General features: G+C 38.6%; 2 protein-coding genes across 7 annotated transcripts in view; one reads left to right on the top strand and one right to left on the bottom strand.

Moving 5' to 3' along the window:
• The window catches only part of ARMC10 (armadillo repeat containing 10), an 8,800-nt gene extending 5,472 nt beyond the window's left edge, over positions 1-3,328 (top strand). For both annotated transcript variants that reach the window (XM_066318713.1, XM_066318712.1), the window contains one exon: positions 1,160-3,328. In XM_066318713.1, coding sequence (XP_066174810.1) covers positions 1,160-1,411 — 252 coding nt within the window. In that variant the 3' untranslated portion in view covers positions 1,412-3,328. The remainder of the gene's footprint in view (positions 1-1,159) is intronic.
• Positions 2-25,751, bottom strand: NAPEPLD (N-acyl phosphatidylethanolamine phospholipase D). 5 transcript variants are annotated; one of them, XR_010743567.1, is made up of 7 exons: positions 25,424-25,751; positions 14,416-14,728; positions 7,579-8,225; positions 6,555-6,669; positions 5,115-5,260; positions 2,857-2,968; positions 2-1,364 (listed from the first exon to the last, which is right to left on the bottom strand). XR_010743567.1 is itself a non-coding variant. In XM_066318709.1 (6 exons), the coding sequence occupies exons 2-6, from the start codon at positions 23,550-23,552 to the stop codon at positions 5,132-5,134; spliced, it is 1,308 nt and encodes a 435-aa protein (XP_066174806.1). In that variant the 5' UTR covers positions 23,553-23,654; positions 25,181-25,423; the 3' UTR covers positions 4,144-5,131. The 5 variants fall into 5 exon arrangements, 4 of the variants coding, with proteins under 4 accessions (XP_066174806.1, XP_066174805.1, XP_066174807.1 ...); XM_066318709.1 differs by lacking the exons at positions 2-1,364; positions 2,857-2,968; positions 25,424-25,751 and adding exons at positions 23,449-23,654; positions 25,181-25,423 and having other exon boundaries at positions 4,144-5,260; XM_066318708.1 differs by lacking the exons at positions 2-1,364; positions 2,857-2,968 and having other exon boundaries at positions 4,144-5,260; positions 25,424-25,749.

Genomic DNA, 25,751 nt, shown 5'->3' with positions numbered 1-25,751 from the left:
GTAAGGTTCTTGCTGCTTCATTCTATTTTTAGCATATATACACACATATACCAGTTTAGATATTGCATGCACTAGAAGAATTTTAATCTTTTAGAAATATATATGCAATTCCAGAATAAATTCTAGACACTGCTTGGTTAAGATCAGTAGCTAAGTGCACATTCTTTCACTAGCTGGCTTTATACCAGAGGGTAGTGTAATACAGATACTGTACTTACAGAGGGAGAGGCAACAGGGCCTGTGCACTTGGAGATAGTTGATTATACTTCCTGTGTATCATTCCAAATAGTCAATGATAACTTGCAGAAGCCTGTCCTAACCTTCCCTTTCCACCAAACGGGTAATACCATGAACTTCAGTTTGTATTATGCAAAAGGAACCCAAAACTTCATTTCCAGACACACAGTCAGTATATAGATTGAAAACCATCAAAAAGAACCAGTAGTGTAAGTGATCCTTCTCTACTGCTGTTTCTATAGCCAATATACTGGACCAAACCCAACCACATTCCAACCCTTTATTCAATCCCCAACCCTTTATTCAAATGCAGCCACAAAGCTGTTGCCTCTAAGTGCTCTAAGTGAACTTTCCCTGTGCATTTACTTATTTCTTGGAGCAATTTGTGTGACATTTGCTGTGCTGGCCTTGGTACACAGGTAAGTGTAACTTCCTTAAAATATGCAATGGCTTTTATTTCTGAGCTATCTGCCATGAGCAAAGCTGGTCTATAGATAATATACTATAGATAATACCGTCTTTTCATTATTCAAACAAGGTTAGGGGAGCGAAATACTCGGTTCTCTGTTAAGTGTATCATTTTTTCATTTATCAGATATGCTAACAGAAACATTCAGGGCAAAATCAACGTGGCTGAGAAGGAAAGCAGACCCTTTCTTCCAAATTTTCCAGAATTTTGGACGGACAGCCACATTAAATACATAATAAATACAAAGCATTTATTGGCCCATTGATGAACAGGCCAGTGTTTTCTAGAGAGAAAATGTGCACACTGTGCAAGTTTCTGACAGGAGTTCACAGCATATGAAGTTCTGGGATTTCATACAATTTCTGGTTTAGGTGCACATTTTTCTGAAGTTAGATTTAGTTACACATACTTACTACTGGTGATTAAGTATGGAATATTTCTTCAATATCCTAGATGCCATCATTGGTGTTACTTTTTGACAACTGTGTAAACAGAGATATCCTGGTTCGAGCCCTGGCATTTGCAGCAAACTTGAAAAAGAACATGAACAATGAAGAAGGCACCATGATTGAGGAATACAGTGAAGATTCAGTTTTCTTCACACTCTGCAGGGACTCTGCCCCATTTGCTCAGAGACTGGCATCTTTGCTGCATCACCCTGACACAGAAGTGAAAGAACAAGTTGTGAGAATATTAACACAATAGTGTTGTTTTCTTAAAACAGACTGACCTGATGAAAATATCTAATCTTGACAATGTGATGCTAAAAAAAGCCTGCAAGAAGTAAAAAAATACAAGAGGGATGGAGAAAAAAAACCCTAAATACTATAATTTTAATAAGGCACAAGTGAGTTACTACAAAAGAGAATGCAGTGCAATTAATACAGAGAGCATAACAGATATTTTTGTAGAAGCAAGAGAAAAGCAATAACTTAATTATTACTGATAAACCACTGCACATTTGCTACATTTATGCAATGGAGGCAAGCAGTTTAAAACAAGAAAACTCATATGTAAAATGAACACTTTAAGTGGATGAGTAAAGTGAATGAAAAGATCCTTTGCGATGTCAAAGACCTTTTTTTTAAATATTTACAGCTGTTGAATAAATACCTCTTTAGAAGTATGCATTGAAGATTCAGCAGATTGTAGATTAGGCATTTATATTTTATTAATCTATTTATGAAATTGGTACCGCCGAATCTTACAAAACAATATTAAATAAAAACAATACTAAATTGTCATTAGCTTCCTACAGAACTATTATCTTCAATGAAAGCTGCATACTAAGGTCACTGAACCTAGGTTTTTTCATCTTACCTGCATGGAATTTATTCTAAAATTCCATTCTTGTATGCTTAGTATATGCATTCCATTTAGCCAAACTGCAGTGCAATTAACTACAACTGTGAAAAGTTTCTACACTTAAAGAAAAATTGAAAGGATTTTATATTGCTTTAAAATTGTCACTTTAGGGAAAGCAGACGTATTTTGAAAATATTTTGAGAATGCTTAATTGCAATTGCAGATAATCATTCTCATTTTTATAAAAAAAAAGGCTACAAGAACAGTATCATACACATTTTTACAAAAGCTCGCAATTCTGTAGCAGCCCTTGAGCTTCCTTTCCTTGGACATCTTTACTCCTTTTCTTCTGCAACAGGAGCATCATTGGAATGAGTGCTTCTGCAGAATTAGTCCCCCCTAAAGTTTTAGTCATCAATCAGCATTAACTCAAAATGAAGTGGAATCCATACAAACATCACTGTAAAAGAACCTGAACAGTTTCACCAATGAACAGAAAACATACTGGAAAATACATCTAAAACCAAACTACTAAAAAAACTTCCACTACAGAGAAACTGAAAAAGGAAAGTTTTCCACTTTCTTCTATTTTTAAGGGAACTGTATCATCTAAACTGTTACCAACTGCTTCGTCTTTCTAATTTAGTATACTCATTCTACTCTTTAGAAAACATTACCATCTTCTCTTTCTGTAATGCAATAGATTATTTTCAGAAGGTCACTTTGGAAATAGCTAAAACTGCAAGAAAAAAATGACCTTGAAACTGTGACACACCCATGCCCTGATCAATACAAGGCTAAAGCTACACGTATCTAATTTATCCACATAGGTAGTTTTGACTCACCAGGAATACAGTTAACGCAGAAATAGAAGTTGGCATGATTCCCAGTCAGAAACTTGACAATTGCTGCATTGACAGTGAACTTCCTTTTCTCCTTCCCACTGCTCCTAAAACACTGCACAGTTTGTAATAAGCAAGTTACATTACAATCACTTAATGTTTTGCAACTTTTCGTAGGTTCAGTGTTTTCTGCTACTGAATTTGACTAAGAAAAACCAAGTCTAGGCCAGACACTAAGAATTTACCCACTCTCCACTCCTGACAAGACATTAGGATCAGTCTGGTCTAAGTATGGCTGATACATGGTTTCTTAAGCTCAACAACAGGTATGTCTAGATGTCCCTTTCCATGTTCTCCAACCTAAAAATAAGTTTTTCAAATATCATCTTTTTGATAGAGTTGATCTCTTGTCTGTTGCTTTGACAGCTGACAGAAACAAGTGACCGTTTCTAAAAAAACATGAGAACTTGCTACAGTGTTGTCTCAGTTTTCTTTTTCTGGTCTAGAAAGAACTATTTTTAAATGCTTTTTTCATAGAGCAATGCTGTGGAGATGTTTTGAAATCATGCAAGACTTTCCAATGTACCTTTTTACAAAGATGTCTCATTTTTTATCACCTACCCCACACCCTTGGTGGAATCTTATCAGCACCAAGCAAAACGTGTCACCATTCTAGGTACAAATGCTGTGAATCAACAGATCCAAAACAAAACATGTCATTACTGACATTTCATTTCTGATCCAAGTAACTCAGTATTTCTCTACTCTGTGGCTGCTTACCGAGGTATTCTGTATTTTAGTTTCACTCTTTCTGAAGTACATAATTTTGCAGAATAACCTATTGATGATTATAAAAACAGGAAAAGAAAACAACCCACAACAAAACCAACCTTAAACCTGTCCTTCAAAGTACTCAAACTCCTTGCAGCTTGGTGTCATCCGCAAAATTACAAAGTGATACATTTTATCACCCAAGTTGAGTTTGAAGCAGTGTAAATACAAGAGACTTCATCTGAAACATCCTCAATACTGAATAACAGGATAGTTTTAAACCAGTTTTGATTACTGTCTACAGTTACAAGAATACCTTATTCTTACCGTGAAATCTCATTAACTGGTTTTAATTAGTGGCCAGAAGTTCATGCCTTTAAATAATATGTCTTTTTTACATATATTTATCTTTGTGGAGTATGAAAATAAAATGTACAGCAAGAGAGAAAAACCCCAAACCAACCCACATATCCCACAGACGAAAAGATACCATAAACAAAACTTGATTTGCCAATGAAATTATGAAGGAGAATAACAACCCTTTTTCTTGGCAACAACAGGCTTTAATTTTGTAAATTAGCAGGACAATTTGATACAGATACATTTGGCCAAGTTTTATAACACTGAACAATGTTGTTATCTCTCATTCAACTTTAAAATTATAGGGAAGCTATTAGAAAAAACACCACAGCCCTTGCTTGAGACTTTCTACTAAAAAAAAAAAAAAAAAAAAAAAAAAGATACTTAGAAAAAGGCCGAGTTAATGCAAGGACAAGCAACAATAAGAGATTTTTTCCACTTCCTGTGCTACAATTGACACATTCAACATTCAGACCTAACTTAAAAACATAAACAAAACAATAAAAGTGTGCAGATACTCTGGCCAGCAGTTAGTTTTACACATCCATGATGCAATATTAAATCATCTCTCTCTTTAAAAGGCACATTTCTTTGATGCAAAATTCAGCTTTTGTGGTTCATTAATACATGAAAATGAAAAGTGAAACAATTTTACCATGCTTGTGCTTTAAGAACACAGCTGTATTGGAAGACTTCACCCCACAAAACATACAGTGAAGCTATCAAGGTACAGGGCATCCCCTGAATACTAACAAATGGGATATGACAGTTTAACAATGAAAAATTCAAGTCAGCCATTAATCCTAAGAATATGTTCTGTGCTGAAGTTATTATTGCTGCTGCAGGTAAGAAGAAGAGTTTAAAAATATTCATTTTTTTATCAGTGGGGTACATCAGAGCAAGTTATTCCCAGACAAGATTTAATATGTAAACCACTTTTAGATCATCTCTCTAAATTTATAAACAATGTAACTAGTAAAATTTGTCATGAAATTGGTATGCAAGCTTTAGTTCTGAAACTGACAAATCTCGCATTTAGAAATCCAATTCAATCTCAAAAAATCTATTGTGTACATACATTAGGTTAGTACTGTAATATTAATTGCTAGTTCAAATCAAACAGAGCTTACAAGGAACTGACATTTATTCAGTTTTCAAACCGGTCATTTGTATTCAAACTCCGTGACTCTCCATGGTGTAAGAGAAAGAAGTCATCTTTTTTCAAGCCATATCTTTCAAGGGCTTCATTCAATTTAATCGGAGGATCCAGGTAATACTGAAAAAAATTAGAATAACATGAGGGAAAAGATACCACTGGCAACATTTTTTGAGGAGAAAAATGAAGTCACTGCTCTAAAAAACGGGGAGAGGAGAAGGATATTTGTCAAATTAAAATCTGTAGGATAATTTTGAGTTTTTGAAGGATAAGAACGCTGATTTACAGCTGCAGAGTAAGTAGCAAGGCTCAGCCTGTCGGCCCGAGCTCGGTCGCCTTCAGTGCAGCAATAGATGCCGCCGGAGGCAGCGCTGGCCGCCAGCAGCCGGCGCTTTCCCCGCTCTGTAAACCCGCGCTGCCGGCGCTCCCGTCCGAACGCTCGGCTCCGCCAGCGCGGCCCCCCGCCAGTTACCGCGGGCTATTTGTTACATTTCCGAAAGGCATCGGCACGGAGTAATCATCTGTTATTCTGCTCCTAAATACACAGTAACATTTGTACCGGGGGCACTTGTAACACAATTTCTCGGAAACACTGGGGACGGGAAATGCTCTATCCAAGCGTCCCATGTTCCCTCCGTGCTCTGCCACAGAGGTGCACGATGAGCTCGGACGGAGCACAGACGCGACAGAACATTTGACAGATCAGATAATCGCACTCTCAGGAATGAATTAGGAGATCAAGTGATGCAACTGATGCAAAAACAGGTACCAGACAATATCAACTAAGTGTAGATACATCCTATTCTCTGCATTTTCAGTTGCTGTGAAGGTATCTGGGTAACCTTCTTATTAGATCTGTGGGCTTGAGGGGCGGGGGGGTAAGGAGGGGCAGAAGGGAATAAAACACTAAAAAAAACATAAAAAGCTCAGAATAGCTCATTTTTTTCATATATTTTCTGTTTTTAACTTTGAATCAACTATTAAAAATACTGTTTATATATTTACTAGACAGACATAATTAATAAATACTGTACTGACCTACAGGCATGCAGTTCTTACTACCTCCAAGTGATGCACCACTCAGTTTGTTACTGCATAATGTTTGTTAATGCATAACACTGCATAATACTGCCTGTGTCCTCACCTGTTATGTTCCTCAGCATCTGGATATCAGAAATCCACATTTGCTTCAATTCTGTACTTTCTTAACCATGGAAATATTTTATGTAGTTGGTTACGAAAAGCTAAACATTGCTTTGAACAGCGGTATATAGAGTAACAACTTTTCACTCATATAAAATTCACATTTTTAAGTTTACACTTAGAGATATGTAGGTTAAACTGCTCAAGCAAAGCTTCACTAATGACTGTCTAGTCCTTGGAAACCTGAACTCATGTTTATGTTGCAATTTACCTCATTTGCTAAAGCAAAGGTCCCCCAATGAATTGCTACAGACTTCTTTGCTTGAACATCAATATGGATTCTTACTGCTTCTTCAGGATCCACATGCTGGTGTTTCATAAACCACCTACCAAAACAAAGAACCACCTTTTTATGTCACGTAATTCAGTGCAAGATTTCTCCTTTCCTTCCACTGCAAAGAAAAAAAATGAAATATATTCTCACCTAATCAAAAAAATTGTAAGCATGTACACCTGGACAACATACAGAACACTCAAGATCAGGAAACTAACATTTACCAACACACCCATCAAACAGCAGTTCATTTACTGTACACTCTTTTTGAAGGATTTTTTCCTAATCTCTATTTTCAGTAGGTTAAGGACATATTACTGGTGCCTTGAGGCATTAAGGCTGAAACTTTAAATCCATCCTTGAGAAAATTTTGTGCTAGCAGTACACATCAAAAAGTGTGTGCTTCAGAGATAGCCCAAGGGAACAGGCAAAACAGAAGAGAGAACTTGGCAATTCTTGAAAGATAACCAAGTTTTTACCATGCTATTTGGACTCCCATCTTTTTTTCCCAGCCCATACATGCTTCCCTTCCAGCATTATATGAGGACTATCATCTAAATATTTTCTCCAAAAGGAGAAAAGCTTGCTCTCCTGAGCAAACAGATCTTTCATACTGTGTAACCAAGTCATCTTTGTCTCCAGGTAAGTTGCAAAACCAGGGTAAACACTGAAGCAAGAGAAAAATGCAGCAAATGACATAAACTGGAACGGGCTGGATTAAATTGTGCTGTTTCAGAAAAAAAGGCATAGACTAATTCCAGATTTTTACTCAACATTTTTAAGGAGAAAAAAGATTGCTGATTCATCTTCTGACTCCTGTCCCCAAGTCTGAAGAAAAAACCTCCAAAAACATACACATACTTTTTAGAAAGTACACCTACAGTTCTAACTTCTGGGTGTATTTTTTGTCATCAATATATAATTCCATTTACATATTTTGCTCAAACTCTGATTTTCCTACCTTGGCTCATAAGCTCCGATGGGGATGGCAGCAAGATCGAAAGGTCCAAACCTTTTACCTATTTGTTCAAAAGCAAAACAATATCCAGTATCTCCTGCAAAGAAAAACCTATTCCAAGGTCCCAAGACAGACCAGCTGCCCCAGAGAACCTTGTTGTCATCTGTCACAGTCCTTTTGCACCAATGCTGGGACGGGGTGAAGACAAAGGTTACCGCATCGTGACCAGGGACACAGTTCTCCTCCCACCAATCCAGTTCAATGACGTTCTCACAGCCACACCTCTGCATCCACTGCAGGAGGCCCAGGGGCACGAACCAGCGCAGCTCGCTGCCGAAGCGCTCGTTGAGGCTGGCCACGCTGTTGTAGTCCAGGTGGTCGTAGTGCGTGTGGCTGATGAGCACCGCGTCCACCTTGGGCAGCTGCGCCACCGTGCACGGCGGCCCTCGGAAGCGCTTGGGGCCCAGCAGCTGAATGGGGGAAGCTCTCTGGCTGAAGATGGGGTCGGTGAGAAACACGAGTTCATCCATTTCCACCAGAACTGTGGCGTGTCCCAGCCACGTGACTCGCATACCGGCTCCTGTCTTCCCGGCCTCTTCTGGCCTTTGAACAAAGTAAGGTTGTAACACTGGAAGTGCTTTGTCCAGCTCCTGGCAATAAAGAACACGATATGCATGAGAGATTTCAGAATGTACTTGGCCAGGGAACAAAAACTGCATACAAGGCAAAAATCAATACAGTCAAGATTTGGACTTTGTTTATGCTTTTATGCAGAGAACTGCAGCACACACTAGATGCCTCTTCAATGTCCATTTTCCCAGCTACTTCCTCCTAATTTAATTTTATGTTTTTGCAATATTTACACTTCTCTGTTGAGAAAGAGAAGAGAGTATCCCATCAGGCCAGGAGACCTGATGGAGTCTGGGGGCATTGCAATGAAAACACTGCAAGGCACTAACAAGCATCCCAGGAAGGGATTCCTCCACCTGAAAAAGAATATGTATACACAGACACAGAGTTACTTAACAAATATTTATCTTATGCAACTAAACAATGCATCCTCTGAAGTCCTAGCACAACTAAGTCACAGATGAAAGAAAATGTCATGTTCCCCAGCAACACTCCACAAAAGTTCTGCTGGCTTTTATCAGGCCTTCCCTCTGTCCTCATTACATCTAGAAGCAGCACACGAAGGTTAACCTCACTTGGCTAACGTTAACTATTACAATTCTTCCTTCCCATCGTGCCAATAATTAATTGAACATTCACAAAAAACAAAATAATTTTTGAGATAAACCTTATGGTACTTAGATATGCTAGGTTATGAAAAGGTTCCCCCACCTCCTCTCTTATTCCAGCTTGACAAGTTTTGCAGTCTCTACTTGAGTATGACAGGTCAGAGAACTAATTTGGCTGAACATAAATCCAGAGGTAAAAAAATGCACAGCTCTCGTTTTGATTGGCTCAAATTTGACTCCATGTGTATTCTCAAGTCAGCACAAAGAAGGCCATGGCTGTACATCACTGACTGAAACTCACTGCCCAACCACCACTCATTCTCTCATTTTGAACCAGAGTTATGCTCTTCACTTGCAGTGCTGATGCAGAAGTTTTAGGTGTAATAAATAAAAGTGTTTGTACTAAAAAAAACAACCAACGAGTCTTCTCAGAACTCCTGACCATCTCCATCTTGGTCACAATGTGGCTAAGGCTCTCCTCCCAAACACTTATGGTCTGAACTCCTCACTTGGCTTTAGAAGAATTTTCATGTGCTAGGGCAGCTTCTAGACTCCTGACACTCTTCTCCTTGTAATCACAAATGCCCCAGCACTGCTGGTTCCAAGTCAAGTTCTGCCTGCCATGATTGCTGCTCTCATTCTCCCAGCCTAGCAGAGATTAGCACTATCAGTGAGTTTATACACAGCTGACCTTGTGCTCCTTTAAAAGTTCAGCTGATGCTGTGGCAGTTTAGGACTCTGGGAGTTGCCTTGCTAAACCAGTCCTGACAGCTTCAGGGAAGTTACTTTCTCCACCATATTTTATTGATTTGGAAGGCATATGTTGGGAAAAACAAAACACACACGTCTCCATCCCTCTGCAATTCTGCTGTAAATAATAAAATATTAATGAAATTGCTTTTTCTGAGAGCTAATGGACAAGGCATGTTTACTGAAGAAGTTTCACTGCTGTCTCCAGGAATGAGAAATAGATAACCTTCTATAAAGCTGAATATAAGGTTAATACAATACAACCCCTTAGTTCATACAAGAAAAGTAGGAGTCTTCGACTGAGATAAAACGAAGAAGCATCATTTTCTTATCTCTATTTCAGTCTAAGTACATGGAAACTACACTGGCCACAGAAATCTGAACAACAGAAGCATTATTCTGTGACATTTCATTTAAAAAAATACACAAAACTAACATAATACTCAAAAATGGAAATTAGGACAAACCAACAAATTACATATGGTTAAGTCAACAAATCAGATTGTATCAAAGAACTGAAACTCAGATATGGAACTTAGTAAGTTGTCATAATGCAATTTAGGTCAGTGCATTTTTTATGGAAAATGCTCTTTTTAAGTAGCTGGTTTTAGAGTTAGAGTACAAATTTTCTCAGAACTTAATTAATCCATTTATTTTTGCTGACATTTGGCACAAATTAGGTTTTAATAATTATCATTATGCAATAGTAATAATCAATATTTAACGGATGAGGAACTGGCCAGTTGGCAGATGTGAACAATTAGTTTTTAAGTGGGACTCAGACATACTCTGCCAAGTTTTATGTAGGGTACACTTAATTTTCTTCCTAGTAGCACCTACACTGCTGTGTTGTGGAATTGTGCTGAAAAGAGTGATAATGGCAGACAGATGTTTTAGGTGTTGCTGAGTAGTGCTCTCATAGCATTTCAGCCAGTTGACTGGGGCACAGAAAAAGCTGGGAGGGACACAGCTGGGAGAGCTGACCCCAACCCATCAGAGAGATATCCCACACCATATGACATTGCAACCCAGTAGTAAAATCTGTGTTTGTTTTCCCAGGTAACTGTTACATGAGATACAGCCCTGCTTTCCTGGGGATGGCCAAACACCTGCCTGCCCATGCAAAGAAAATAAACTTCTTAGTTGCCTCGTGCATGCAGTTTTTGCTTTACCTATTGAACCGTCTTTATCTCAACTCACAAGTTATTTGATTTTCCCCCTTTCAATTCCAGTGAGGTACAAGCAGTGAGCAGAGGGAGCGAGCAGCTGACTGGGACTTGGCTGCCTAAATCCACAACACATCTGCACTACTAATAAAGGCTTTACAGGGATGTCACTGTAAATACTATCAAGTATTTAGAACAGTTGATTTGAAGGTAGAACTAATCACTATATTTTATATTTATTGCATTTGTAAAAGTCACAAGGACAGGAAGATTGATAGAGAAGAACACAGTGCAAACAACTGCTACCCTGACCTATTTAAATGAAATTCCATGAACAGAAGTTCAAGACAAACCAAGAGCACAAAGGCAGTGTAACTTGTGAATCCTGTACAGGGCTTGTGCTCTCCAGGTTTGTGATACACAGGCCTCTGATCCAAATCAATAATTCCTCAGAGGATGAGATTGGACACCAGGCATCCTGTTGAGCTATCATGGTAAATCACACCAACATTACTTCTCATTGCATGGGATTTTTGGTTGTGGTTGTTTGGTTTGGGTTTGTTTTTTTTGTATTTTACAAAAGCACACCAAAATCACCTTTTAAAGCAATAAGCAATACTCAACTCATAAAATATCAAACTAAAACATAAATTCTTTTAGCAGTATACTTCACATGAAATAGTTAGAACTCACACAACAGGATAAAGCAATATAATGAATGAAATATATATCTTATGGAACTTTTATCCTGATATTATACATTTTGTTATGTCAGACTAACCAGAAGCATTAAAACTAGAAGAACTATAACAGATCTTGAAATACAGCAATTATGTCTAATCAGCTACCAAGAGAAGTAAAATGTGCTTAATACTGTCTTGTCTTCATTACTCAAGTACTACAAAAACTCCTCCTGCTCTGTCCCTTCCCCCCTCCCATTCTTCTTTCCCTCCTAATGCAAAGCAAGAAAAAACACATGACAGGCTTTGGTAAGACTAGCTGATTAGCTTGGGATTTTTGGCGCTTAGTGCATACTGGAATACCACAGGATTTTACAGAAATGAGAACAACCTAAACTGCAGATCAAACAAGTAATAATTAAAGATCCTCCAACAGTACTGAACAAAGTTAATAATAAAGCCTGTAATGACAATACAAGAAGTCCATGCATTCTGGATAATGATACAGGCTCATTGTGAAGGCATGATTACAATGCATATAGCTTTTCCACAGTGAAGCACAAGCACATACCCCGGATAATATGCTCATTTTTACATAGGCAAAGCACTTGGTACAGATAAACTGAACCTGCCCAGCATAGCAGGGCATCACTGGGCTCACTCAATGCAGAAACTGAAGCAGGAGTCTGCTCAAAGGATGTGCCATCTAGCAGTGATAAATAAACTATGGAGCCCTTGGTTTGAATTTTAAACAAGCTCAGATGTACTTCACAGGCTGATTTAGGGGTGGAACAAAACTGGCTGAAACAAGCATCAAAATGGCTGAGGATTCCAGAAGTGCATTCCATTGATCCCTATCTAGGTTTTTCTGCTCCTGATTTACTTCACTAAACTCCTGAATAATTGCAGGCACCCAAGTAAAAGAGTTCCTATGCAAAAATTAAAATTAGCCCACGATTAATCCCAACTGGGTCAGAGATGGCTTTTCAACTGGTGCCTTGTAGATTTCTTTGTGATTATCCTTTATTGTAGGGATGAACTGTAAATTAAAGGGGGTGCTGCAGTTCTGCACTCCATCAGTGCTGTATGCTCTGCACTCCACAATTCACCTCAGCATTGCCTTCAAGGGACTTCAGTCACTGCTCAGGTTTCTGACTGGCACTGGGAAGACATGAAGCCTGTTCCACACATACCAAGTAGGGCAGAGGTCATAGGCAACTGAAAACATCCAGGTGTGAATTTCATGAAAATGTGGCCAGCACACCACCTAGAAAGCTGCACACAGCAACATGACCATTGTCACCATAAGGAAGACACCAAATTTTAAAAAGTTTAAATTTTAAAAAATTTAAAAAATTTTAAGAATTGCTGGAAGGGAACCGAAGACCGACACAAGTTTGCTGTGCTTCTTTCTTGTCAGATTATCCCTTTTTTCTGACCCAGAGAGGGTGCTCTTGAGAGGTGGCTTAAAGATTTTTATTCCATTTTCAGTCTCATGTGAAGGGTGAGACAATATAGATGTTACAATTCACACCATCAAAAATCAGAAGCCAAACAATTTCCTAAGTATAATACGTTATAAGCGTTTCTTGGCCTATCGGCTTTTGCCACACAATGCTGCTAATGCCTTTTAAGCCAATCATCTAAAAATACCCCTTGTGGGTCCTCCTACAATACACCTTTCATAGTTCTGTTTCTCTAAAATATCTAGTCCATTTGCAAGGTCATCATTTGAAACTTGTTTCTAGTTCCATTTCTCTCTCAACAATGTCTGTCCTATTCCATGATTTTTCTAAGTCAGCATATTTTATCTCAAACTTTGCATTCAGATGCATACTATGTGAGCCTTCTGTCAGGCTTTGAGAATTCTCTGCAAATCCATTTCCCCATTTCCCCCTCTCACTTGAATGGAAAAAACTTTTTTGATGGCAAATTATTTATTATTATTATGATTAAATTACAGCCAAGGTTATTTGTTCTTAAACATCCCCAAACCTCTGACCATCATGTGATAATGCCTAACATGGCTTTCCTGTCCATAAAACTGACAGAATTCCTTCCTTCATAGGAAATTCAGGTAAGACAAAATGGAAAGGTCTTTACTAAATACTGACTGTGAGATTTATAGCTTGTGCATACCTTCTTGCATGCTTAAAAGCATTAACACCTGCTTGTTAACAAATACTGTCTCTGGTTGTGCACCTGTCAGCACAACTTTTCTGAAGTACAGTCAACACAGCAGAAATACACTGGGAAATAATTCTGCAAAACTCAGTCATCTCCATACCTCCTGTGACTATAAGGATAACCCATGGCTTTCTAGTATCCATTACTCTGCATGAAAAAGAAGCTTCTCCTGTCGCCTTTATATACAGTACCTGACAAAAGCATTTCACCAAGAACAAATAACAGTAAACTGGCACTGTACTTTAAGTGTTTCAGTACAAACCCCTCCTCAGGTTAGTTTTAACATAAGCAAATTTTTCTCCCAGTGTACTGGAACAGAAAAAAAATAGATTTGTAGGTATTTTCATAAGCAGGTGACAGAAACTATTACATTTTCATGCAAGAGATGCAACATAGGTATTAAATAGCCATCTGGAAAAAAAGACAAAATTTTAAAAACTAGATATGTCATGACATAAGCTATGTCATGCAACACAAATTAAGTTAATAGTATGCTTCATAAGACAACACCTATTAAAAAGGAATGGCTGTAACTGGTTTATGACTGAGCTAGGGGGCCAATTTTTTGTTTTTACAAATATAAACTGAGATGTATAAATTAAAACATGTAGAACTAACAAGGAGACAAAAATTAAACAGGTAGAAAGTATTAACTCACCTTTTGAAAAGAATAAAATGTCAATAAAATCAGTAAAGTAAGACTTACAAAAGCCTCCAGAAGATGTCTAGTGAGTATTAGTTAGAAACTGCCCTGTTTTATTGATCAGAGCAGAGGTAAAAGCAGTCTTAACCACAAAGGTAAAACATGGAAGTATTCACCTGCTTTGAGCGTGGCACGTTGCTGTTATCTTTTTCCATGATGGACCATTTCAAAACATTTGGTAAGCTTGGTGACTTCCACGTTGGCCACGGGTTGACAAATCTCCCATCTTTGCCTCTCTTTGATTTAGTTACATCCTCTTCTAATCTGTAGTCCAGCCTGAAGCTTTTTCTGAAAGCCTTAGAAGAATCATTGGCCCCGGAACCTCGACCCGAATTCTGACGTTTCTTCACTGCTTCTTTAGGGTACAGGTTACCGGCAGTTGAAGGCTGCTCTTCATCTGTGTTCTTATCCATACCTTTTTCAGGAGAACTAAATAAAATTTTAAATTAATCAGTATTTTCTTGGTCTAGCACCAACATTCATAAAGCTGAATGTTCTCACACACATTAGAAACAATCCCGCCTTTCTTGTTTTATGATCTACTGCAATTTTTTTGTCAATAAAATATGCTTTTAAAACAGTTGCTATTACACAAAAGACTTCAAAAACATGCTGAGGCAAGCAGACATGAGGCCTCTATGTGTGTAGTTCAGGCTGAATTTTACTCCCTGGAATGCATAGCTTCAGATACTAACACTATTATCTATCAACTGCAAAAGTGAGGGGGAAGGGTTCCTTAATTTACATTTTGGAAGAATAGTCATTCCTCCTGAAACTTATGACATTTAGTGCCTGATGTAATGTGATCCTGCAAGTCTGTGCAAGAGACACTAGAACTATACCATACCTTAGGATCTGTCTATATAGTGACTTAGTTCAGTAGTAAAAACAGCAGTCTTGTGTAGCATTATTAATACTTTACTTATACCAACACACATGCAGGAAACTCAGAACACAAAAGGTATTTGGTTTTGTATTTTGTCTAAAACAAATGAAAAGCTTATTACAATAAAGGTAAATAACTGTTTTGAATACAACTTGGATACACATTTATTAGATTGACTGGTTAAAGGCTACAGGAAATTGAAATATTTTAAATCACAGCTGCAACATTTGCTCTTAATTTCATCATGAAATATAGAAAAATGAAAAAATAACTGAGAAAAACTTACTTCCATGAAGCCAAGATCCTGGTACATTTCTTAGAAAACTACAAACTCAGTAGTCAGAGTCTCTTATTCCAAACTTCACTTAAGTGTTTCAGACTTTACAAATATAATCAAATTATACCCAAGGTAGAAAACCCAAATATCCCTATTTTATTTTAGAAGTTGCCAAAGCAATTCAATTGAATCTAAGCGCTTCAATTTCTGTATTTACTTTCAACTGAAATGCTGAAAGTAAATAACTGTTCTGTTAGCTTAAAAAAAATGTTTACTGTTGTAATGAGTGCACAACCTTCTGGCATTTACAAATTCTACCTGATTAAAACTGGAAGATGACTAGTAATGAACAGACAGCACTATTTACAACTTAGGTGCAGGAATAGTTTTTAATAACAAATTGTGAAGTTTGTCCTGTGGAAAACTCTCCACCACATGTTTTGGCCTATCTACTGCTTCACTAACTGAAATAGTCACAATTCAGCTGTACACTCAGAAGCACTGGGCTGATGTAGCCAAGCCAGTCCACACAAACAACATTGTCAGAGAACAGAATTGAAGCTTAGTGTGTCCTCAGAAATAGCATAACTCACTCTGCCCCCTCTAAGCTTAGTTACAGGGAAAATTAAATATATTGTTCACTGCAACAGTTCAGCTAAGATATGACACACGTGTCAGCAAACTGAACCCAAATGCATTTGCTGATGATGCTCCAGCTTCAAATGAAGAGTCCATTTCTGCTATTTCAGCAGCAGCCAAAATAGTAGCTAAACACCAAATATGGTATCAGCTGCAAAGAATATGACAATTTATAAATATTGTGACATCTTCTTACCAAAATAACCATTACTGTGCCATACAGTAGAGAAAAAAATACTAACACATCAAAATTAATTTCCAATAAAATAGCATGAACAGCATTCTGAAAACATGGCTGATAGAATTTTTTTTTACCTTGGTCACAATCTTATTTTATGTAATTGCTTTGTATTCCTGTTTCCCTACAGTTTTACTGAAACCACTCCACTTATGTATTTCCTGTTTAGCATTAGGATACCATAGCTGCATCATAATTAAATTTAACTGTTGATATTTCTGGGCTTTTTTCCTCTAGTCCACTAAACATTTACTTGAATCAGCTTTCAATGAAAAACACAACTTGCTCTATAGCATTTTAAATGCTAGACATAAATGGTAACACAAAGAATCAGCGCCACAAAAAGGCAGACAGAACACCCAACAAATGGTACTGGATATTTTAACTGTTACTTTAACTTAAGGGTTGGGTTTGGGGTTTGTCTTTTGCATTCCTCAAAGAGCATTTTCAATGCCAAGTCAGTTTATTAATTTAGCAAAGCGCACAGACACAGCATAAAACAGCTACTCTTTTAGAAAGCATCATTAAAACAAATCACAAAAGTTTAATCAGATAGGTACTTAATTCCAGGAAATTATTCTCTTAACATCTCAGATGTCTAATTTTTTAAATATATATAACAACCATAATTATTGCTCCCACAAGACATTTCATATTAGAGACTAGGATGCCTAAAGTTTTATTTTTAAGCTTCTGTTTATCTATTCATTCATCTCTAAAATAGGTGAATTTTACTTTTGCTTAAACCTTCACATAAACCTTTGATCTTATCCTGAAAGAATAAACCCCTAGGGGAAGCAGGGATCAACTATGCTGATTAAACGAAGACAATGCCAAAGCATTTAAGGCACTGCAGGTATCTATCTGTCTGCCAACATATTTTCCACATGATGCACATACATTACTTTCATTAGTATTCCATAAGCAACTGGAGGGATAAAAGACCTCAGTGCTCACAGAATACTTTAAACATTGTACATGCATAAGAAAGGGACACATTTATAATCAGTTAAAGTATTCCTGATGAACTGTAGATTCCTTTGAAGTATCAGTCTTGCCAGATAATTTCTGTTCCATTTAAATTGATTAAATATATCCTACAATATTCATGACATAGTTCTCTTATATAGAAAAGGAAGATGATAATTTCTTGAAAGCTAGAAATCATTAGCTTAAAGTAAAACTTAACCAATTAGTCCAAACTCAACCAATAGTCCAAGGATATTCTTACACTTCTGCAAAAGGAAGCCTCTACAGTTAAGGAGATCTGGCAGGTATACTTTAAATAATAGAAAATACCCAATCAAAAATCAGTTGATTTTTCTGCCAGCTTTCCTAAGTCCTTCCCACTCAAAAATAATAGTTTGGTACTTGAAAAACTAATTTGAGCACTTGAGTGGCATCAAAAATGATCTATAGAGATATGAAAATAAGTTGGAGTAGAGTTCTGTTCACTTTGGAAGGACAGAGGGATCACATCCCTGGTGAATATTTATTAGTAAAATTATACATTAAATCTTTTTATACTTTGAAACATAGAAATAAACTACTGTTCTACTTAAAATCATTAAACAGCTTTCGCGACAAATGGGACCCATCCTTCAAGATGAGGAAACTCATCCCCAACAGAAGGCAAATGCATTGACACTGTTTGTGAGAGGCTCAGGAGAGACACAAGTCAACCACCCTCTCTCTGTCCTCAGAGATGCTTTGCTCTTTTGAATTCAGAAGAGGAAATGGACCAATACATACAAACTGCAAAAGAAGACCATTAGTCATGCCAAATCCACAAGGCTAGAAGGTGTTCTAGACAGAGGGGAAGAACACCACTGGCTGATGAATAAGACAAAGTCTAACATGAATCAAAATGCAAAGCTCATATATCAGGTTTCCCAACATCAAATACTAAGGCACCCCTCGTAATCCACAAAGGAAGAGCAAAGTTATAGATCAGACAAGACACTGCACGGAAAATCCGTGTCTGACATCCCACTAAACTGGTTTACACCTGCAAACAAGATATAGCCCTTAGGAAAACAGGTTTGGGGTAAATAGTTTATTTTAGCATTGCTTATTTAACAAAGTTTGGATGCAAATATTTTGGCTTTGAGCCTTGTATTTATTTAGGAAAATAACAAAAATTTAACGAAATATTTTAATACTCTCAGTTTCAAAAGAAGGTTTGAAAAAAGATACAATAAAATTACAAGAAGCACTCTGCCCTTAAAGTTTTTCTTTTTAAATGGTCTTTTAAACATAGCAGAGCTTCAATCCAAATTACTTGAATACAGGCATAAAATCTATTGTCTTGACCTTTTCCACACAGTCTCCTCTAACATCTGCTGCTCCATAAATGAAATGGATGTAGTTCCTCCTACTAATCATAGAGCCATGCACAACATGCTACTAAGCATCAAGTTGGCCAAAACAGACTTACCCTTCTTTTCTACCCAGAAATGTGGTCCTTATTTAACAAATCCATAGGCCTGAAAGTTTAAGAACTACTATGAAGCTATGGTTTAGTGGAACACAACTTTCTGAAAACTTTACAACTGCCTGGTAAACATTCCATAGCTTCCCAAACACCCTTAATTTCTCTGCTTTTTTTGAAGTGATGGGTTTGGTTTATTTCTAATTTCTGTAAACTACATCCAGAACTAGGCTGCTCTAATGATCACCTAGAAGAGACAGGACACAACTCCCAGCAAACTCAAAGCACTGCAGCTTTGCCAAAACAAGGCTCGGACCTTTCTCCATATACAGCTACACAACTTTGAAGTTTTCATTATACATATTTTTAATGACTGCAAAAAACATGCATTTTTGCTTGAAATAATTGTTTCAGTTAGAAAGAGAGGTATTCGCAAACGCTAGGGACCATGGAAGTAATTGGCTCCCTCAAGCTTTACTATCGAATGACTGCCAGCTAAGTTTTGGCTCTGCTTTTATTTTTCCTTCAGGTCTGAAATTGGCTGTGTTAATTAATGAACTGTTTGAGACTGGAAAATTCTGAATGCATTTAAACTTTTATTGTGCAGTACTTCAAGTTGTTCCATCTTACCATTGTAGACTTACCAGAACAAGAACTTGAGCCTTCTGTGAACTGTATTCTGCTACACATCTTGAAGTTTTCTTTCATTATGCCTATTTTTTATCACTGCACAGCAGTTGCACCAGCAATTATTCCAGATGCTCTTGTTATTAGGATTTCACACAAAGATCTCTCAAGCTTGCATTAGCTGATCTCTGACTATTTCTATTATTTGAATCACATTAAAAATCCCTAGTAACAAGCGTTGCCAAAATTTTCATTCAACAGATCTGTAAGAATCCCGATTCTACACTGTCCTTGTGTACTATTGGAGTAAGATTAATAAAAGGGTTACAGACAAAGGAATAGCTCTCTCTGTAAACAGTCTCATGGAAACAGGATAAGTCCTTTATCAGCCTTATCTAGCTTTGAGGATCAACAGCCAAAAAAAAAAATAAAAATTTTACTTAGACATCATGGAGAAAAATAAGATTAGTTTCAAAAAAAAAAAAATAAAGGTGAGTCACCTACCCATAGTCATCTACTGTTAGGCTTATTCTTTAGCAGCTGTATTACTTAAACAGCCATTACCATATTACCATGAGCATTTCTGCCCTCACTACTCAATCAGGCTTGCCAAAACAAATATTTCTGTCCACATGGTGGACTTGTTTAAGCAACTAATCTAGCTGATAGTCACTTCTTACCTTACCATCCCTAGAGAAGCACTTAATTCTCACCTGCATCACCGAGCAACCATGCAAGTGTTTATACCAACAAACTGGTTAGGACAGGGAAGGGTGAGAACAGGAATATATTGCTGTAAACAAAAACTACTTATGCCAGCACTGGCCTGGAAATCAATCTATTCCCTTCCAAGGTTTCATTTACATTTAGTACTGATGATGCTGCAAATCTCCATTTATTTTACCTCCATAGACAGTAATGTTTCATATTATAACCAAGCACATTCAATAGCTACCTACCACCCACAGGCAGCCCACTCCCATGACTACACATTCCACCTCTAGTTTGCTGGTATTCATTAGGGGAACTAAACCAATAGAAAGTTATTCATGCCTATCAGCTACACCTTTACATGCCTCTGGATAAAAATGCAAATAGGCTTTAGAGTCAGGGCCATCAGTAGTCCCTGGAGCCAATTATTTCTCTATGCTGGGTTAAACCTGAGCAGCTCCAAGCACTGTATCCATTGAATAAAAACCCTGGATCTGGGACAATACATAACTACTTTCCCTTTGTTTCCAGGTGCCCCAGCTGGTTGTCCCTGTCCAATGTGAGCATTCTGTAGTCCCCACACATGTCTATGATCTGTAGATGATCTGATAGAAGATTTTTGTTACATGCTTATTCTGTTTAGGTTGATATGACCCTGACATGACAGTAGCTGTCCATAGGGGACATACAGAACAGAGAGAGATGACAGACCCAGGAGTCAATTTCTTTGGTGATGGAGGCCTTTAAATTTTTTTCCTCACTACCCACATCTTTTACTGCAGTCTTGAATAAAAGAACCCAACACTTGGCTTGTGGCCACCACATTTGAAAGAGCAGCCTAGACTATTATTATGATTAAGCACAAGAGGAGTATAATTCTGTGCTATTGCTGAAGCAGTCACCAAAGGAAAGCTGGAGTCAAATCTCCCTACACCAGAAAGGAAATTGTTTTCCTTTGCTCTCCCTAAACAACTAGCTTCATATGACTAGTTAATTTGTAGGGAAGAATGTTGAAAGAACAAGAGCTGGAATCAAAGTTTTCATACCTGCTCTGCAGGACTGAGGCAGACACACACAGAAGCAAGGTTTGTGCATTACAGCTGCGTTATGGTACACAAGACAATACCCAGGTCACAAATCAAATGCAGAGTTTTTAAATCAACAGAAAAATAAGTGCAGATAGCACATGCACACAGCTGTACAGGAAAGGTGTGGATTCCAACAGCAACTACAATCTCCATGGACAGCCCTTCACACTTCAACAGAATTTCAATAAAGCTTTTCCAAAAGAGCAAACATGGAGCTTCTACCAACCCAGCTACAGGATCCAGAGCCCAGCTTTAGCGTTCTGGCACAAGCTGCACTTGTGTAACTATTTATGCAAACAAATAGTTCATTAGTTTCAGCTGGTTACTGATGTGACTCCAGTTAATGACAGAGGCTCACCTTGCCAGGATGGGGTTTACTGTTAGAAAAAACTGCCAAACTTTGAAGTTGGGCATTTAAAAAACACACTTTAGCCACTCCTGTGTGTTAACAACCTCTACAACTTGGAGTTTGTATTTTAAGTTATGATGCCATTGAAGCTGTTAGCATACATTTTTCTTAACTAAAAAAAGTTTTAAAATATTACAAGCTCACACTCCATCCTAAGGGTAAAGGTTTTCCATCTAACATCTTAATGTCAATCAGATATGACTAAACCCAAATGCTATTACATGTAATGAAATTACGGCTCCACTTGAACATGCTGTGGGAAAAAACTGATTTCCTTTGTAGCATTTGGTTAGAGAGGCAATGTAAGAACTATTTTCATAAAAACGCTCAGAAATCACGTTAAAGCTTTGATGCATAGGATCCACATGGCAAAGCAGGATCTAAAGTTCATTTATCATAGCCTCTGGCACTTTTATGTGTGCAACTACTATCTCCAGCTCATTTACTAAGCCTTTTAATTTTCTTCTTCCTTGTCTCCCCATGCCAGAATGGAACAAACACCTATGCAAACTTCCTCTAGATTCACCAAGAATAATCCTTTAAAACCCTATAAAACCTCAGTTTAGTGCAGCAACCCCCCAGAACTCCATTTTCTTTTTAAGTTAATAGACAGTCATAAAATTTTGTTTATATTCATATTTAAAGGCTTGTCTATTTTGATTCCCTCTTTTCAGTTCAAAGTCCAAGCACAATGTAATTTTTTGGCAACATGAAAATACTTCCCTAAATTCTTTCCATTCTACTCCACTTTCAATATAAAATCAACTTCTGCTTGTCCTAACAACACTCTCTCCCTCTGTCTGTGTATGTACATGCACCCCACACATATGAGGATTTTACAGCACTATTTATAACGTTTGAATTCAAATGTATTGAACTCCAAGCAAATAATTTCCAGGTCAGCCAAGATAAGGAAGTGAAAATATTTTTCTTTGTTGAAAACAGATGCTTTTCTTGATTGCACCTGTTCAAAGACCAACTTTAACACAAGTTAAGCCAAAAGGTCGTGGGAAGCAAGCTAGCTGAATTGGAGACCTTAGCCCAGGTAGCTTTTGCAGAAACCATAAACCTGACACCATGGCAAGAGGGATGTGGAAATTAGGATGCCAATGGCATCGTTCCAAAATAGGGCATGTCTCTAGTTCTGGTTCTCCATTGGTTTGGGACCTCTTGCCACATAAAGTCATGTCCCTGTCCGTGACAAAAAGTCACCAGCCTTTCCAAATAATGGAAGTTTTGAACATCCAAACTTCATACTGGAATGCCAGAAAAACACATCCAACAGCACTCTCATAGTTCTTTAACTGAAACACACTCATTTTAAGAAGAAATTCCAAGGGCCAATACACACCAAAATATCAAAACTCATGGAAAATGGAAACATCACAATATGTAAATGTTTTCCATTACACCCTTTTTTCCTGTCTATAAAGGGCCTTTGATTCCACCCCCACAACTCTAGACTACAATGTCTCCATGTACTCTAAACAAAATGCAAAGTGCCTTGGTTGTTAGTCAACAACAGAAGTGTTAATACTAGAAGTTGTGTGGTTTGGGTTTTTCCTCTTATGGAAGAGTCAAGGCATACTTCCAACACAAACATGAGCCATCTACTAATTTTCAAGCCATCATCCTAAATACAGAGGTGTTTTAAGGAGACAAAGGGTTTAATGTAAACACATCTGAATAGACACACACAAACACCTTGCTGTTGCCACATTCTTATCAAAAACAGTTGAATATCACTGAAGCCTTCCCTCAAAAACCAGCCCAAAGCATGACAAAAATATTTCCAAATATTTTAAGCAACAAAACCTGTTAGCCTTTCATAAGCCTTACTCACCAGGCAGTAGGACCTCCAGCTGCAACCACAGTAACAGGTCTCACAGAAGAAGTAACTCTTGACAGAAATTCTTTAACACCCAGTTTTTCACTCACACATCTCATCAAACTTTGTTTTTCACAGTAGAGGCACGATGGCAGCAGTGTTTTCACAGTGTCACTTGGCAATGCCCAGTTCTCTTTCCTGAACAGCTTTGCCAGGTTTATCTGCTTGGGCACAGTTGTAGGCTATTCAAACCCAAACCATCCCTCCCTTGTACAGCTGCACCAAGATGTTACATGCAAAAAGTATATACCACATAACTTCTTTCCTAGATTTTCTAAGAACATTTAAACTAAGAGCAACATTTACAGAAAAATCCTTTTTACTCAAATATTTAGGCACAAGACAATCAAGTGATTTTCCATGGTCCTGGCTCTGAATGTATTAGATGTCAGGCTCACACTGCAACCTATAAAGCAATAGACTGAATAAATGTTAAAGGGAGATCAGGAAAGGATTCAGAGATGTGACAGAAAGCAAAACTAATTTCACTGCAGGTGTTACATTTAAAGACACTAATTAATAAAGCAATATTTCTGTTTTTCTCGCCACAGACAAAATAATCGCATTCCTTTTTGCTGAAAAGAACCTAAAAGCTATTTCTGAATGAAGAATTAACAGTTTTCTTTCAATCTTGAGCTTACAAAAGCTGAGGAAATAGCTTATTTCTCCTGGTTGTTCCTCAAATCTACTTAGTTAATGCAAATGAATAAAATTATAATGGACTGCTTCCTCTTAAAAATACTTCACACCCCTTTCAAGCAGAAGCTGAATAACTGTTATTTTATTTGAACAGTTTCACTGTTCATACTCTTGTATTTCTCAAAACGCTAGCTACAAAATAAGGTAAGCTTCCTACTTTTTTAACTGATACAGCTGCTACTTATGAATTTAAAAAAATACTCTTTTCAAGGGTTTTTTGCCAGAAAACCAAAGTGATTTTCCTGTCACTATCTTTAATTTTGATGCCACTTTAGTCGGAGCGGTTTGAAAAATAAAGAAAAACCACTTAAGCATCCTTTAAAACTAAAAAAAACTTGCTTCATAATCTCCATTTGGCAAATAGAATAATCGTCACCAGAAAAAAACATTTCTGCATAAGTTCATGAATTTTACTGCATGCAGTCAACAAACACTTTCCCGAAATCCTTGCTAGAGATAATTGACGATCATTGAGATTATTTGACTGCACTAATTACATTAAATGACCTCCTTAATATCCTCCACTTCGCACCACGCAACGCGAATCGCTCCTCATCGCAATAAACATCCGTTCGTGCCTCTCCTTAAAAAAAAAAAAAAAAAAAAAAAAAAAAAATTTCCAAGCCGCCGATACTAGGAAGGGGATATTTTTTTGTGTGATTATATAACTTGTTTCTTTCCGAGCGCTGCTGCAGCATGTTTTACTGTCAACTGGCAGAAACGAAAGCCTTGCGCTGGGAGCGAAAGCAGGACTTTTTTCCTGCAGGGTTTCTCTCAGCGGTGCGAAACGATCCCCCCGGAGCCGGCTGGTTTTGGCTCTGTACCCAGGCAGGGAGCGGGGCAGGGGCACTCACCGAGCTCCACGGGCAGCCCGGCTGTGCCGCTCCCCGGCCCCTCGCACCTCGCCCGCCAACTTTTCCGAGCGAGTGCCGCTCTACCCCGCTCCCACCGCCGCCCTCAGCGGCTCAGCCGGGTCCCCCACACTCACCGGCGGGGCTCCGGTACCGTGTGTGTGTGCGGAGAGCTCCGCCGCCGCACTCGGAGCAGGTGCTCCGCTCCTCCGGCCGCCAGCCGGGCTCTGAGGGCGGCAGCTCGGGCAGTGCCTCCCCCCCGGACGGGCACGGGGCTGCAGCCGCCGCTCGGCTCGCTCCGGTTCCCCCCTGCTCACAGGAAGGCTCGGGGGCAGAGACCCCCGGCCGCAGAGCGCTGCTGCCGCTGGAGCGCCGCTCACCTCCTGTGCGGCTGCTGCCGCCCCTGAAGAGTCTCATCCCCCTTCTCCTCCTCCTCCATACTGCCGCTCCACCCCTTCCACGGCGGCGGCTCTGCAGGTCTCCGGTAGGAGCTGTTAAACGGCTGCGGCGTTCCACCTGACCAGCCCGCCGCCGAGGGCAGCGCGGCGAGCTGCAGGGAGCAGCTCCACAGCGCCCTGCGCCCCACCATGGCGAGCGGGGGTTCCGCGGCGCCCGGCCCCTCACCGTGACGGGCACTGGGCTCCACACAGCCCGGCCCTCACCGTGACGGGCAGAGGGCTCCACACAGCCCGGCCCCTCACCGTGGCG

The sequence above is a fragment of the Sylvia atricapilla genome, chromosome 5 (genome assembly GCF_009819655.1).
Source record: "Sylvia atricapilla isolate bSylAtr1 chromosome 5, bSylAtr1.pri, whole genome shotgun sequence".
In the NCBI taxonomy this organism is placed as follows: Eukaryota; Metazoa; Chordata; class Aves; order Passeriformes; family Sylviidae; genus Sylvia; species Sylvia atricapilla.
This window is presented reverse-complemented; position numbering and strand designations above follow the sequence as displayed.